General features: G+C 31.0%; 1 protein-coding gene across 4 annotated transcripts in view; it reads right to left on the bottom strand.

Annotated features, from left to right (window-relative positions):
* The window catches only part of LOC142324083 (diacylglycerol lipase-beta-like), a 284,175-nt gene that overhangs the window by 83,684 nt on the left and 183,245 nt on the right, over positions 1 to 17,246 (bottom strand). For all 4 annotated transcript variants that reach the window (XR_012756212.1, XM_075364715.1, XM_075364714.1 and 1 more), the window contains exon 2: positions 6,605 to 6,699. Coding sequence is in view for 3 of the 4 variants with exons in the window: in XM_075364715.1 (XP_075220830.1) it covers positions 6,605 to 6,699 (95 nt within the window). In the remaining variant the exon portion in view is untranslated. The remainder of the gene's footprint in view (positions 1 to 6,604; positions 6,700 to 17,246) is intronic.

Here is a 17,246-nt window from a genome sequence, read left to right as displayed (position 1 = left end):
TTCACAGTTCAGAAGATATTAATGAAAATTATTTGAGAATACATGTACATAAAAGTTAAACAGAATTTAAAAAAATTCAGGGTTTTAAAATAATTTTAATTAATATTATTTAAAAATTCATCAACAGAGTACTATTGTTTCCTAAATAAAATCTTTTAATTGTATTTTAAATAAATTGGTGGGAAGATTTTTTAATGATTCAATAATTTATTTTTAAAAGTTATTTCTAACAAGCTAAAGTATTGTGTTCAGCAACATGATAATACTTTACAAAATATTAAATAAAAATGTTTAATAAAATACCTTTATTATTATTAATTTTGTAATTAAATGCTAAGGTAAATGGGACAAAGTTTACTCTAAATTATTATAAGATAGACAGGTATTTTTTACCACATTACATTATAGACTTTATCAGAGATGACAATGTTGAAATACTCACAGTTTTATAACTTTTATCCTTTTATTAATAAAAATAAAATATAAAACTAGATCTATAGAAACTCCACCAAAATATTTGACAGGTATTGCATTAGAAAATAAAATACAATTCAAAATTAAAATAAATTTAAACTAATTTCTTAATATATGCCAGAAACAGAATGGTGTGAAGGAAGATAAAATCTATGTTCAGTGAACAAGACCCCATAACTACATAAGCACCAGAATTAGCAAAAAGGTACAGTTTACTTCGTTATTATTTTTTTTTTTTTTTTTTTTTTTTTTAGTGACTAACAACTAACTTACCTACAACATTTCATACCACTTGAAGTGGTAAATAAAAAAAATTGAAAAAAAAACAGCTTTAAAACAAAGCCTAAACTTTAATAAATTTATACACATATAGCAATAAATAGGCAATAATTAGTTTAATAAAAATAGGCATAAAAAGAAGTTGTAATTAATCTTCTTTTCCTCATTCCAATCTAAACATCAAGGCTGATTAAAAAAAACAATATAATATAAATTCTACCTCATAACAAAAAGATCACATCTACCTTCAGCCTCCTAATCAACACAGACTTCACTATTCACTCACAAAATCTTAAAATATTATATGGATTAAGTTCAAACATGCTAAACAGTTGTTGACAAAGATTGAAAAACAAAATTATACTGAAAAATTATTCACGGAAATTGTACTTAAAGTTTAAAGCTAATGTCCAAATCAATTATTAAACAATCATCAGAAAGCACTGAAGAAAAATTCATATTAAAAAAAGTAAATAAATAAATAATTAAAAAGAAAGAATGCTTAGATTTTACAGATGATTTAACCTTCCAAACAGATCTAGAATCAAAGGCAGCAAAACAAACAGATATCTTAAATAAAATCACTCTATCAGAACAGGTCCACAAATTTTTAGTTAAATATTTAACTAACTTTAAAATCAAACCAAAACTTTAAACAAAAAAATATGAGAAATAGAAATGTCAATCAATTGAAATATTTTGATGAAATAATAAAACAAATGAATTAGAAAAGAAAGCTCCAGAAAAAAGAATAATACAACAAAATAAAGCCTAGGCATTAATCTAAAAACTTCTATAAAAAAACTCTTATCCTTCATTAATAAATTAAGACACTAATACCATGTTAAAACCAGAAGGTTTAAATACCTCTGCATGCTTCTATCTCCATAATAAGTTTAAGTTTTCAGGTTTAGTAGAAAAATAGAAAAAATAGAATATACAAAAGAAGAAAAGTAATAGAAAACAATACAACAGAAGAATTTTACAAAAACTATTTCACATACAAAAATTGAAGAAGGCTGGAAAATACAACCAGATGAAAAACTATATGTACAAACTAAAAAATTCTTCAATACAAATTAAAAGAAAATGCTAAACTTTCATAGCTACTTTTACAGAATGAATAGCAACAGATTAACAATGTAAATATTCCATTATTTTGGAAATAAAATGTGAAACTAGAACAGTTTGCAAAAACCTGTAAAAATTAAAAAAAAACAAAAAAAAAACAAATAACCACAAGATATTAAAAATTTAGAGAAATGATCAAAAACATGAAAGGTTTCCAAAACAAATTGCCTCCTAAAAAAGGAGGAGCAAAATTGACATAAGAAAGAAGAGAATCAGTCAGAAAAAATATAAAAATTGCGAGGTAAAATAAAGAGAAAAAAGAATGCTAAATGAAAGTTGATACGCAGTTCTAAAGTTGGTGATAGCCAAAACCAGAAAAAATTAAAAAATAAGAAATGAAAAAACATTAATTCACACGTAAATAGTACTTAGAGAACATTAAAAAATTATAATTTTTAATAAGAATAAAAGCATAAGCAACTGCTATTACCCCAGGCAGTATCAAGTAAAGAAATATTGATATTAGTATTTCATAACTCTAACTGGACAAAGAAGATAATAAATTTAATATTGATGATAAACAGAAATTTATTTTTGTTACATTTAAAAAAATAATACCTAGCTAAAACATATTAAAAAGAGATCTTAAGTTAAGGAATAAAAATAAAGATTTAAAAATAATAGAAAAGTTTAAAATCTTTCATACATATATATATATATATATATATATATATATATATATATATTAATTTATGTATGATGAAATTCACTTTAACGAATGAAAATGTCAAAAACAATTATGACATAAACTAGCTCTTTTATATATAACAACTTCAGTAATAGTTCACTACTAAATTAACTTTAATATAAATGAATGAATAGTAGCATATTCTTTTTAAATATATGCAATTTTAATTGATAGAAGATTAAGCTAAAGGAAAAAAGATGAAATAGGAAATTAATAAATGTAAAGTTCATTCATTTTACAAACATGAAATTATATAATAAATTAATATTTATACATTTGGTATTTATGCATTCATAACTCACATATTTGATGTGAATTTATGCACAAGTGATTTTATACTCTTAGGAATGAATCCCCTTTTTCAAAACTCTTTTCTTTAATGGTAGGAAATATTGCAGGAGTGCTGATCAACTGTATCTTTTATGTTCGTTTAATTTTGCATTGCAATGTTTGTTTTTTTTTTTTACAGCATTCTTTTCTGAAAATGTTAGCATCTTTAAACAAACTGTGAAGATGACCAACGAGGTCAGAATTCAATGAAGAAGGTAGTAAATACTTCAGATGAACATCCTCAGGTTGCATATTAGTGTACTATTTTTAGATTATTATAGACTTGGAGCACATTAACTAGAAGTAAGTTAGGCCAAATTAGTTGTTAATAATAGGTAATATATTTTTTTATCTTTTCAGGAATTTTTTTTGTTTTTTTTTTAACTGTAGATGCTAGGATTTCAAGAAATATGAAAATAATTACCTTTACACAATAACAGTCTAACTGCTCTGAGATTGCAATGATACAATGAACCAGATTGCATTTAAACAAAAAAAAAATAAAAACTTGAACTACTTAGAAAAAACACACACGCACAGGAAGGAAAAAAAATTATTTATTTTTTATTATATTTAGACAACTGTTTCATTGTAGCTTGTTAACATATTTATCTGTAATTACAATAAAATATTTTAATTAGCTCCCTAATACTAACCTAACCCAAAAAATGTGTAAGTTTGCTAAAATTTGCAATTTAACTTAGGCAGAACAGAACTGTTCAATCCCATTAAAATGGTCCAAGTAGTTTACTATCTGACATTCAAAATTCAGATCCAAATGTCAACCTACAGTACTTGGAAAACTTCTTCCAATCAAGATCTCTCTTTCACTTCACCTCCTTCAATCAAGATCCTTATTGATTTAAATAATTTTTTTCCCTTTTTCAAATGTTATTTTCTACACAGATATTTTGCTTGTTATTTGCTGCTTACAGCTGCCAAACTTCCGAAGTACATAAATAACTTCACATTTTCTAAAATCTCTTCTTTTCAGTAATATATTAATAGAACATTCTTTCTCATCAACTTATTATTTTCTTTCTTCATTATTTATCTTCCACTGAATTTATTCTCTATTCTTACAATTATAAACAGTAGGTCTTCCCCTGATTACATTAACATTATGCTACTAATGTTTACAAAGAAAAATAATTTGTAAAAACATTTTTTACAATATATTCCACTAGTCAGTCCAAGTGGGAATTAAAGTGGTTTAGCATGTATAACTGCTACCTGAAATATTGTTTATAAATATGCATATTTTATAAACACTGGTAAAAATAATTTTTTACACATTTAATACTGAAAACTTCTTAAAAATCTACAATATATTTTGAATAGTAAACAATTTTTCTTTGTTCTGTGATGCATTTTTAAAGTTTTCAGTATTTAAAACATAGTTAATTTTATTAATACTGACATGGATATCAACATTTAAATGTTTTATAAAAATTGTTGTTTTAATATTCCAGCTATAAAGTTACTCCGTTTACAGCAGACTATATAAGGGAAAGTAGGCTAATTAGGTCAAACTTTGCATGTGGAGATTTTGCAGATCTTCAGTGTTTCATGAACTTCCCCAGTCTAACCAAAACACAATTTTATTTATTACTGGAAATCTTCAGAAATATGTATTTGGTCTTTTTTTTGCTTTTTATCCCCAGACTAGATAGAACAATTCAAATGAAATTTAATACAATGATTTCTATATATGGGACAGTGATGCCATTTAATTTTGGTCACAATAAGTCAAGGGGGCTGGCCTTATGGAATACAATATCTCAAAATTTTACTCAAAGGGTAGGTATATCTTTTCACATAATTTAATGTCTCTTAGGTAGGTTAAATACTTTTTGATCTATTTAAACCCAACTATTAAGAGGTAAGGGGCAAAAACCCATAAATTTCTGAACACAAGGTCACATTCTTGAAGTAATTAGATGATTTCATTACAAACAGGATGTCATTTTGGTTATTTATTTGGGCAATTAAAATACAATAAAATTAATTTAATTAATCTCCATTTAATTTTTAAATTACTTAGTAGTAAATATGTTATAAGTACCTTGCAATGCTTATTAAAATTTCTAGGTTGTGGGTATCTAAATATTAAAAAACTGAGAAACAGTGCACATTAATGTCATCCATGAATGTTACAGTTCTATTATAACACTGTCAATTTCATGTCAAACTCTAATCTACAGTGTGCAATTAACATACCTACCTAATTTTGCTCACACCGATGCAAAGAAGAAATCATAAAATTTCTTCTACTTATATAATTACTGAGTATTTCTTTACCAAGCACAAAACAATCAAGTTGGCTTTGTTCATGATCTTTTATTGTTATACTATTAGATTATAAGTACTGCATCTACATACAAAGACAAGAGGCTACTTACAGAACAGTTGATCTTATTTTATATGAAACTTAGTACAGTAGAATAACATCTCAGGATAAACAGAAAACCACAGAATTTTTTGTACATTTGTCTTCAATACTACTCAGCCATTTCTAATTTAGTTCTTTATTTTACATTTATTTTTACTCTCAGAAACATCATGTATCAACCTCATAAAAAAAAAATGTTTGATCCATAGTTACATGTCAAAAAGACAAAGAATTTTTAAAAAATAATGAAAAACTACATTAACTATTATTTTTTAAAAATAATTGTACTGTTAACAATAAATACTGCAGATAAAGAAACGTCAATGTTCCAACCTGCAGCATCATAACAAACCATGCTTCTAAGTTGCCACTTTCAAATTTATTCAACTTTAAACTGAGCGTAACTCAAGAACAACTCAACCAATCTTTATCAAATTTTCATATGCAGTTCAGTACTTCAAATACACTACTACTACATACATACATTTCAATGAAATTTATCTAGTTTTTTGAGCCACAAAATTTTATACATACGTATACATATATATAGGAGGAAACAAAAATTTAAATGAATGGTATTTTCATATTCCTCATACCCCAAAACATAAAGAAAATTCATTTTCACTCTCCACTCCCACCATGTGACCAAAAGTAATACATACCTTTCTTTAAAAATTGATAATATACTCTCATGTTTATTTTAAAATAAATAATGTAAATTGTTATTAAATTAAGTTAAAATAAATCTTTTCTTTATGTTTAATAATTACATGCAAGTTATAATCTACTAATTATCAGTTCAACAAAATAAAATAAAAAATGCGAGTGCTATATAAATATATTTTATATGACAAATAAAGATTATATTTATAGCAACATTTTAGTAACTTGTGATATACTTACAATGTATGTTGATTAAGTATAATTGCATCCAGCAAATAGATGCAAAAGTAATCATATCACTCCTTGTAAAACTAACTATTCCAGCATATCATAAACAGAACCAGTGCTGTTTTCTTAAATAAACAGCTTTGTCATATAATACCAAGGTTGCTTATGTAGCGACCGTTTTTTTTCAATTGTTATAATAATCAAATAAGAAAGAAGTTTTCTTCTTTTTTGAAGGTCAAATGAAAACTTTTCTTTGTCTAAAAATGCAAGTTCACAAAAAAAAACTTATTCTAACAGCTTATATATATATGTATGTCCAAACTAATCTCATAATGCAAAGTCTTAATGTGATAATAACAAACACAACAAAAAATTGACTAAAAAGTCTAACATTTGTAATAGTTAAATAAATTTTTTACCACACACTCCTCAGTATGATCTCGAACAATCCAGGGAAAACCAAATCATCAGATCCAGCTAACCACTTCCTGCCGAACAGTTTCAGCGCCGGCATCTAAAATTAAACACAAAAAACTACAGTAATACTAAAAATATAATATCTAGGTATCTAATAAATAAAAAGAAATCTTACAAAAAAAGATTGAGTCTCTTTTTTTTGCCTTTAACACCAATTTTTAGATTCTTGTTGGTTTTAGTAGGAAGAATTTTTAAAACTGGATGATTATTTTGGTGTCATGGTTGTGATATTATTCTCATCCAGATTTTTCAATGGTTTTTCTTGATTCAGTAAGGTAAATACTAGAGAAGTTACTTTTATAACCTATGAACTAATATATATCACATGTCTAACCCAATTTTTGTAATATATAATTATAATGAATGTAACCAATATTTTAAACATTTTCAATATACCATCCAAAATACGGCAAACAAACAATATAATTTTACTCAGTAAAAATATATATCTATTCTTGTGTTTAGTATAAAATGTTATTCTGATCAATACATGATATATTAATGCATTATTTATATCTCATCAGGAATGGATGCTATTCCACAGACAAAAAAAGGAACTGTCAAATATTTACCTGGATGGATCAATGGAAACCTAGTGTCAAAAAATACTCAATTAATTATAAAATAAAAATAATAAGTAATAGAAATTTAAATTACATAAAAAGGTTCTGTTGTCTGTTTTAATGAAGGTGTATACTGTAAATTTTTAGCAAAGATTATTCTTTCTTAGAAAAGATTATACATATTCATGACACATAAATGGTAGGTTACATTAGCAAAAGAAACATTATCACTAAATACATACAAACACCTAACTAAATTTTTGTTATTATAGTTTAAAAACCAAGAAACCAATGTGAATGAATTTCATGTTCTTTCCTAGACTTGAAAACCCCACGACCTGAAAAAACTTCCCTGGACCTAACCTGAAGAACATATAAATAGTGAATTCTGTTTTCTGTAAACTAGACAAGCTACAATTGTCATTTTTCAACTGTTCTAACTGCAGAAGGGAAAATGTAGAACTAACTAAATATGGATTAATTTTTTAAATTAATCATTAATAATACAGCCCACTGGACTAACCTCGTGGTTAACTTGTCGTCGCAAATCAATTATTTAACAGCTGATTATCAACATCAAAAGTTCTGAGGTTCGAATCCTAGTAAAGGTTACCTGTACATTTCTGCAGATAAGACCAGGTATAAGTTTTCATCAAAGTTTTATAGTTTTAGCATATCTCTGTCGAATAAGACGACTCCCAAACTATCAACGGCCTATGAACTTAGTTTAGATCAGTGATCATCATCTGGATAATAATACTGTATAGCGTGTAAGGAATTACATCCTATTCGCACTGATTCGGGTAGTGACCTTGACTATTTACAAAAGCGTCGAATTGGATATCCTATTTTGTGGACGTACCCTACTCTACACCAGTATATAATTACGATTTGTCTGTTTTTTCCTCAGTAGCTCAATAAACATAACTTTTAATATTTATTTTGTTTTAGTATTGCTTTACTATTACAATGTAATGTATTATCATATTGCATATTTAAATAATATGATAAGTTGTAATAATTTTCAAGATCAGTCACAGTCGGTGGTTGCACGCATAAAAGAAAAGCCTTCTTTAACATTGTTATATTGTAGTTTCATTGTAGGTTGTCATGTGTTTCAATTTATATAAAATTCAATCTAATTTTTTTTGTATCTCTCCTATAAGGCCACCTCGGATTTTGGGGACCTTTTTTTATGATTCAACCGTCTTATCTGCGGAAATAATTGCTTTTATACGGATTTGAATACTAGACAGTGGATACTGACGTACTTTGGTGGTTGGGGTTGAATTAACCACACGTCTCAGGAATGGTAGGCCTGAGTCTGTACAAGAGTACACTTATTTACATGTCGTATATATCATCCTCATCTTATTGAACCATAGGGGTTGCTTATTGCTCACTAGTTAAACAAACTACAATTTATACATTTGGTAAAAAATAATATGAAAAATGTTGCAGAAATTTAACCACACAAATCATCAAATTAAGAATGAATAAACATAAATAGTATTATAAAATAAAATAAAAATTATATAAAAGAGATTATGAAGTATAACATTTAGAAGAAATAGATCAATAAGATATTTATACGAAAATGTATAAACTAATAGTAAGCAATTTATTATTAAAATGTTTGTTTTTTTTGTTTTTTTTATTTAAATATTAATCTTTATTAGATATAACGAAACCAAAAGGAATGAGTGACGAGAAGAGAATCCGGTTTTCTCGCAGTCCACAATGAAAGTAGAGGATCAAATAATGCAGCCAACCACATAAGATAAAATATACCTCTATACGACCTCATCCTCGTGTGTACATTTCACTCATCCTAGAACAGCATTAAGAAATCGTTCTAATTCAGTCGATTAAACATTCCGATGCAGTGGACACACTCAATCGTTCAGAACGTTAACCTTATTTAGGCCTTCAAATAAAACATCGGTTAAAACGATTGCGTGAAACGTAGTTCTAAGATCTCATAAAAACTACTTAAAAAAAAAAAAAACATTTTTGGTTCACAAGTTTTGGAGATATGAAGCAAAAACTCTTTTGAAATAATCTTGAACATTTCTCCCCTAAATCTGTTCGACTTAAAACTTTGGAATTTGAATTAGATTAATATAAGTAATTTCATCGTTTTAATACTCGATTTTTCTAAGACCATTAAATAAAAAGTCAAAAATCAAATATGACGAAAATTACCCCTTTCTTTTTTTAAATTTGTCCAAAATTTAATGCCATCAATGTAGAAATCTTTTGAATCATTCTCGAAGATTTTATGTTGAGTCAGTCCGGAGATGTTAATCAAAATACAGTCGAACATGCGTAGATACATTCCACAGATTTCTATAACGTTCAGTGTTTTTTGTACTGAGGGGAATTATGAAATTTTGGCCGATCGCAATACTTTCCCTTTATAGTTCTGCTGCTGCTGTAGCAGCAGTAGAGCTGTAGGCGAGAAAGTAAAAATAGTATTTAATATATATATATATATATATATATATATACATATCAGATAACGCAATATATCACACTTTTTATACAAAGTCTACAAGTCTTAAGTAACTTGACATGTATCAGCAATCACCGCCGAAAGCGATATAACCATTTTCAAGAAAAACAGTTATTAACTGCCAGATTACTTGGGGGGAAAACAAGAGTTCACAGTTTCCTCAACTTTAAAAAAGCCAAGGTATATTATACATACATACACACACACACACACACACACTATATATATATATATATATATATATATATATATATATATATATATATATATATACAGAATGATTCAAAGAAACGGGAAATTTTGAAAGTTGTGTTGGTAGCCGTGGGCGATTGGTACCACTTGATAAGTGGGGCCAGCTTCTCTAACCTAACCTGCCATTTAGTTGTCATGGATCCTTGGAGTGGTGCGCAACGTGCATTTGCTATCAAAGCGTTTTACAAAAACAATGACAGTGTGGAGGGAGCGCGTAGAGAATTTCGCCGTCATTTTAATCTGGGACGGCACGACCGTGTTCCATCAGCACATGCAATTAAAACATTGATATCTAATTTTGAGAAAACTGGTTCGGCAATGAAAAAGAAACCTCCAGGCCGTGAGCAAACCGTCCGTACACCACAGAATGTTCAAGCTTTACAAGATGCTGTCACACGAAGTCCACATCGGTCAATCCGTCGTCTCTCAGCATCTTTACAATTGCATAGTTCAAGTGTTCGAAGAATGTTAGTAAAGGACTTGCAATTCTATCCATACAAGTTGCAGATCGTCCAGGAACTGCAACCGAACGATGCAGTTGTGCGAGCAAAATTCTGTAACGTAATGCTTCAGAAGATAAATGATAAAGAAGAGTTTGTTCACGAACTGTGGATGTCAGACGAAGCGCATTTCCACCTCAGTGGATTTGTTAACAAGCAAAATTTCAGATACTGGGCACAAGAAAATCCTACGCAGCTACAACAGCGTCCGTTGCACAGCCAGAAAGTGACCGTGTGGTGTGCTATTGTTTGGACAACGTGTCATTTCACGAAATGGTGACATTAGATGGCCTCCCAGATCGCCTGATCTCTCAGCTTGCGATTACTTTTTGTGGGGTCACCTTAAAAGCAAAGTGTTCCACAGTAGACCTGCTACAACGGAAGAACTTAAGGCAAAGATCCGAGAAGCAATTGCGGAAATTCCAGTTGAGATATTACGTCAAACCATGAACAATTTAACGAAGAGACTTCGTGAGTGTTTACGTAGAAGAGGAGGTCACCTGCAAAATGTCATCTTTAAAAAATAAACTAAAATGTATGTATCCTAAAATGGCAACATTTGTACAATTACATGAAATAAAATTCATTTTTTTAAATATTTTTCATTAACGTTATTTAATTTTTTTAATTTTCCGTTTCATTGAATCACTCTGTATATGAGAAAAAGCAGAAACGAAAGAACAAAATCCTTTGAAGCAATTTATCACAAAAGGAAATTTATTTATTTATGTATACCAGGTTAAAGAATAACGGCACAGTGACATGATGTCAAAGTACTCTGCAGAGTACAACGCATTTGTGCGCAGTCTGGCGCTTAAGTGTAAATGTACCCTATGTGTAGTCTTGAACAGACTCAGGTCGATCACTCCTGAGACGTGCGGTTAATTGAAACATAACCACCAAAGAACACCGATATCCACAGTTCGCTTTTAAGTACCTGGGGGTCTGGCTCGACATGTGGCTGACTTTCCGGGTACACGTCCTGGAGATGGTGGAGAAGGCAGATAGGCTGGCTCTGGCGCTGAGTCGGCTCATGAAAACGTCGGTGGACCGCGCCAGTCTAAAAGAAGGCTGCTCGCTTCTGTGGTTTATTCCGCGGTCTTCACTCAAGTCGTACCGACTTGGGTGAAGGGGCTTCAAGTAGCGAAATGGAGGGACATGCTAGAGAGGGTGAGGAGGAGACTGGCCATCCCCGTCATCTCCGCTTATCGAACGGTGACGTATGAGGCAGCATTCGTTCTGGCCGGAATTCCATCCCTAGATTTGGTGGCTGCGGAGAGAAATGACAGGTACCGGACTGGATAGAAGCGAGGCTAGACAGGAGATGTTGAGTTGCTGGCAGAGGAGGTGGGATGCCATCCGTAAAGGCCACTAGACCAGGCGGCTAATACCGGTTGTGGGAGGCTGGGTGGATAGGGAGTGGGAGAACGACTACTTCCTCACCCAGTTCCTCACCGGTCACGGTTGTTTCAACTCCTACCTGTTTGACTGGGGGAGGAGGACAACTTGTGAGTATTTCTACTGTGAAGAGGAGGTGGAATCGGTAGAACACGTAGTGTTCGAGTGCTCCAGATGGGAGCCAAGAGGAGGAGCCTGGTCTCGGAGATTGGCCTGATTACGCCAGATTACGTTGTCCGTTTAATGACGAACGGTCGTGGGGGCGTATCTCAGAAATTATTAGGAAGATCATGAAAGAAAAGCTTAAGGAAGAAAATCGTTTTGTGAAGTGGTCGTGACCTCAATTTGTTTTTTACGGCGTGAGTTGCGGCTGTGTGTGTGTTGCTTATTCGCCTGTCCCCATCGTCCTCCCGTGTTCGGGCCTCTGGTTGCGTCCGCGTAGGGTGTGTTGCACTTATGCGGCACGGTGCCGTGTGCGATAGCACGGCGAGGGCATGCGATGCTCGTGAGGCGGGGCTGTGCGGCGAGTGTTCGGTGCACTCTCCGGGTGAGTTAGTTGTTTGTTGGTGGTGTTATTTTGTTGATTGAGTTTGTTCGTCATATGTGGGTGCCTGCGCTCCCTGATGTTATGCCGAAAGGCAATTCCCTGAGGGTGGACGAGGGAGGGGGTGGTTTTGTCGGTAGAAATCCGGCACGTCCGGCGACACGGGTCTCCGGATGTCTTATGTAAGATTCCATCTCCTCCTACGTAAATGCCTGTATCCCTCCGCTCCGGCGGAGGGAAGGGAACATTTTTTTAAAATCCGCGGGTTAAAGATTAGATATGTATAAAGTAAAAAAATTAAGATATCTTAAAACGAAAGTAAAGAAAAAATGCTGTATCAGAAAGTTGCAAACAAACGAACAAGACTGATAGACCGTTATTAATACATTCGGGTTTATTAATTAAATTATATATATAGGGACGCGTAGAAGGTAGATTGTAGAGGAAAACAAAGACTGCAATCTATAAAGTAAATAATATAGATTACTAGCTGACCCGGTAATGCTTCGCCATGCTAGATTTGAGTATATATATGTATAGATTAAATGAACACAAATGATATCAAAAAACTGAACATTACGGAACTTCACACAATTTAACATTTTCTTTTTTCCCTTCTTCCCATTTTCCCTTTTGCCCTTTTACCTTTCTCCCTATTTCCCTTTTTCCATTTTTCGCAAAAATATTTCTTTTCACACAACTAATGTACTCGTATATTCCGAATATGAACCAAATCGGACCATAAATAATTTTTTTTTTAAATATCTCGATCCCAGCGCTACCTAGCGGGTCCAAATTAATTCAGAAACCTTCGCGGGCGAGCTCACAACAACTCACCAAAGTTTCATCGCAATCGGATGAATGGGAATGGTATAGGAACGCATAAGGGACAAACAAACAAACATTCCTTTTTATATATATTATATATACTGTACTATACTTTTTATACATTTGACATATATATATATATATATATATATATATATATATATATATATATATATATATATATAAGATAAGATGTAAATAAGTCGGGGTTAGAAGATTAACAGAACAAAATGGAGACTAGCATCAAAACAGTACATGATACTAAAAAAGTAAAATCTGATGTGGACAACACATGACTTCCTTGTACGCCTATTAAATTACATTTACACAAAATGAAAAGTACATAAAATTTTATTTCTTTAAAAATCTCTGATATTTTTTTTATTTTTTTTTTATGTTATTGAATTATTATTGTCGTAATTTTTTTTTTACAATCAGAGGTTAATAATTATTAATAAATCAATATATTTAAATTTAAAAAAAAGAAAAGGAGATGGAACTCTGATTCGAACCGACGTGCCTTCCCTAAGATCCAAATATTTCATTAATTAAAATTTTATTTGGCTATAACTCTGGAACCACTGAAATAAATATCACTTATGATACATCGTTGAAAAGCTCTCGATGAAAGCTTAATATTGCAGTTAAGAAAAAGTTCCAAATCCGAATTTTTTGGATTTTGGACTTTTTATGGACACTTTTGGTTCAGTCGATTGCAATCAAAAGGGGAGGTGCTCAACTAGATGTTACAACAGTCCTAAATCCAAAATTTCAATATACTACGACTAGTAGTTTTTGACTTATGCGAGATACATAAGTACGTATGTACAGACGTCACGCCAAAACTAGTTAAAAAAGGATTCAGGGATAATCAAAATGGATATTTTCGTTGAAATCTAGAAACCGAAATTTTTCGCGATCACAATACTTCCTTTACTTTGCACAAGGAAGTAAAAGATGGGTTAAACTCATCGAAGTTTAAGTTATAATCATCCTTCCAGGCGATAACTTCATATTGTTCACTGGCTGTATAATGATCATCATTACTATCGGAGAAAGCTATTTCGATTGGATGTATCTCAACCTTAAAAGAAATCAGGAAAAATGGTGTAAATGTTATATATCAAATAATTCTACAATATCAAATTTTATTATTTCATTAATAATTTATTTTTTAATATAAAATATCTGTTTTCGAATTTTAATATTTTGATATTTTTTTTTAATTTAATTATATATTTTTAAGTTTTATATGCATATAATTTATTCAAATCGGTAACTGAACGGCTGTTATTTAATTACAGTTACATAAAACGTGGATTTTTAAGCGTAAAATAATCCAGAGATTAAACCGGGGATTCAAACCCAGAACCCTTTCCGATGAAAGGCAGAAACACGATCACTTATTACGGAAGTCGAATAAAAAAAATAAATAAAAAAATCAGTATATGTTTTTGTATATTGGAGACATTTTAACTCAGTGGTTACTGTAAAATTAGATAATTTTTACCCACTTTTACCCCATACAGTAAAGGTTATCTTTTATTTCTTTTTCATTCTCTAACTGTTGGTATGAGATTAAAAAATTGAGCCGATTTTAACGAAATAGTAAATTTAAAATTATTTGTTTTGATTTTTTTATTTTAATTCGTATATAATTTTATTGGGAATAAATATTTTAAAGTAAATATTGTAGATAGATATCAACAATAACCTTTCTACGGAATTTAGGTAACTCTTTTAAAGCGTAATTATTAATATTATACAAAACAGTACTATTTTGGAGAATCAATCCACGTTTAATGTAAGTGATCTTGTAATTAAAAAGAATGCATGTAGGGCCGATTGTAATATATTTTTACTTAGTCTATAGTTAGCAACATATATAACTCATTGTTTCACAGCAGAAAGAGTAAATTAATTTACACAATCTACCTCATTCTTTTTTATGACTATAATACATATAAACTAGCAAAATACGCATCCAAGTTTCTTTCTTTTAGACTAATAATGGTACACCTAAATTCTGTAAAAAAAGTGTTTTTTAGAACTACATAACACCTGCATTTTATAGGCTTGACAGTACTGGATACGCAACGGAATATTTGACTCTGTGAAGAAGAAAATAAGAAACCACTTCACTCGTCCCTTTTCTAGTAAATCTGGTACAAGATCTTGTTATTCTTGATAATGGGTATATCATGTTTGTGAATGACAAGTAGCAATTCATGTCTGATCACATACAAACATTACTAGTTATGGAATTTAACATGCACACGCACATAAACACACGAGATGTGATAAAAATGAGTAATGAAATTTTTTTTAATTCTGTGCTCTATATTTTCCCCACCAAATTGGGCATACAAGTTTTTCCAACGCGATTTAACAAAGTCTATAATGTATATCAATATATCAGTAGTACAATTTGGTAGCCGAGTAATTAGGACATATTTTTAAGAGGAACAAAACGACGGAACAAAAGACTTGCATTGAATTCTGCGTTAAAAATAGAGCATGAAGTGGTGAAGATGTTAAAAAAAGGCTTTTAGCGAGAATGTTTCGTAGACACAGGTTTTATGAATGGTATAAACAGTTTCAAGAAGGCTGTAAAGACGGCAAAAGGATTGGATGTCCTAATGCATCAACAATCGATGAAAATATCAAAAAAATAAAGTACATTTTCATCAGTTATTGAATCACTATTGGAAAAGTTTCTGAAGAGGTGAGAATCTTTTATAACTCGTATGAAACAATTTTGAATGACATTTTGGATATAAAAGGAGTGAAGCAAAATTTGTCCGAAATTGTTGAATTTTCATTAAAAGCAACTTAGAAAAACAATTGTTCGTCGACATCGCTGATAATTCAAAATTAACCAAACGTGTCATAACAGGTGGCAAAACTTAGGTATACGGATATGGCATTGAAACGAAAGTCTAATCATTCCAATGGAAACTTCCTGAAGAACCAAGACCGAAAAAAGCATGCCAAGTTTGATTGAATCTTAAGATATTTTTTACTGTTCTTTTTTTTGACATGAAACATCTTTAAAATCACACCGAAACATACGGGTAACAAAACAGAAAACTGTAGCGTAACAAAAAGGTCTATATCGTCCTGCCTTAATAACTCCCTAACTACTAGTCTCAAAGACGTAAATGCGGTGTCATTTTATAACTTACATGGTCAGCTCGCCGAAACGACTTTGAGTTTACGTCACTGGTGAGCGGGTTGGTGGGGAGGTGGCACAGCACAGATCCGCCAAAACTGGTGCCCTCGCTCATTTCCATTAGTGTAGCTCAAGACTTAGAGGTGATAGCGCGGTTATTCGTGTGTTTGTGTTTAGATTTTGTCGAGATAGATCGATTTAAGTAATAATAACTGTATTTTGGACAATATTTATATGTAAAAAATTTAAGTAAACGTGTAAAATAGTATAAAAATTCAATGTCAGCCTCAGCCCGCGTAAAAACCAGCCGGAAATATAAATTACGCATATCATTGGAAAGGGAAGGTTATGGGCCACGTACAGGTACCCTAATGTCCGGTACCCAGCGAGCGAGACTGTTGCGGGAGCGTCACAAAGCTGGCACTACGCGCTGAGTGAACGACGCCGACGGCGCGAGCACCTCTACCGCTGCTTATTATACCTTATGTCTCTTAGTTCTCATATCGCAGACCAATGTTGAACAAAATTGTCGTCGAATATTAGTCGAAATAAATATCATGTACCATTACTGTCTGCTTTATGTTAAAATTAAATTTAGTACGCAGTTAATGTCTCGTTTTTATTTCAATCCAATACACTAAAAGTGACTCGCTGACATACAGACTGACCAGTTTATCTGTAGAGTTGGCCAAATGAAGGAACTAAAATTTTCCATTGAAGACTTTCAGTTTAAAAAAAAAAGATGGTGGTTCTCCCATTTAACTCTACAAATAAGTTGATCGACCTGTAGCTGAAGGAACTTCCTCTGTAAC

This window comes from Lycorma delicatula, chromosome 4 (genome assembly GCF_047948215.1).
Source record: "Lycorma delicatula isolate Av1 chromosome 4, ASM4794821v1, whole genome shotgun sequence".
NCBI classification, from domain to species: domain Eukaryota; kingdom Metazoa; phylum Arthropoda; class Insecta; order Hemiptera; family Fulgoridae; genus Lycorma; species Lycorma delicatula.
Note: the sequence above shows the minus strand (reverse complement) of the source record. Positions and strands in the feature narration are given on the sequence as shown.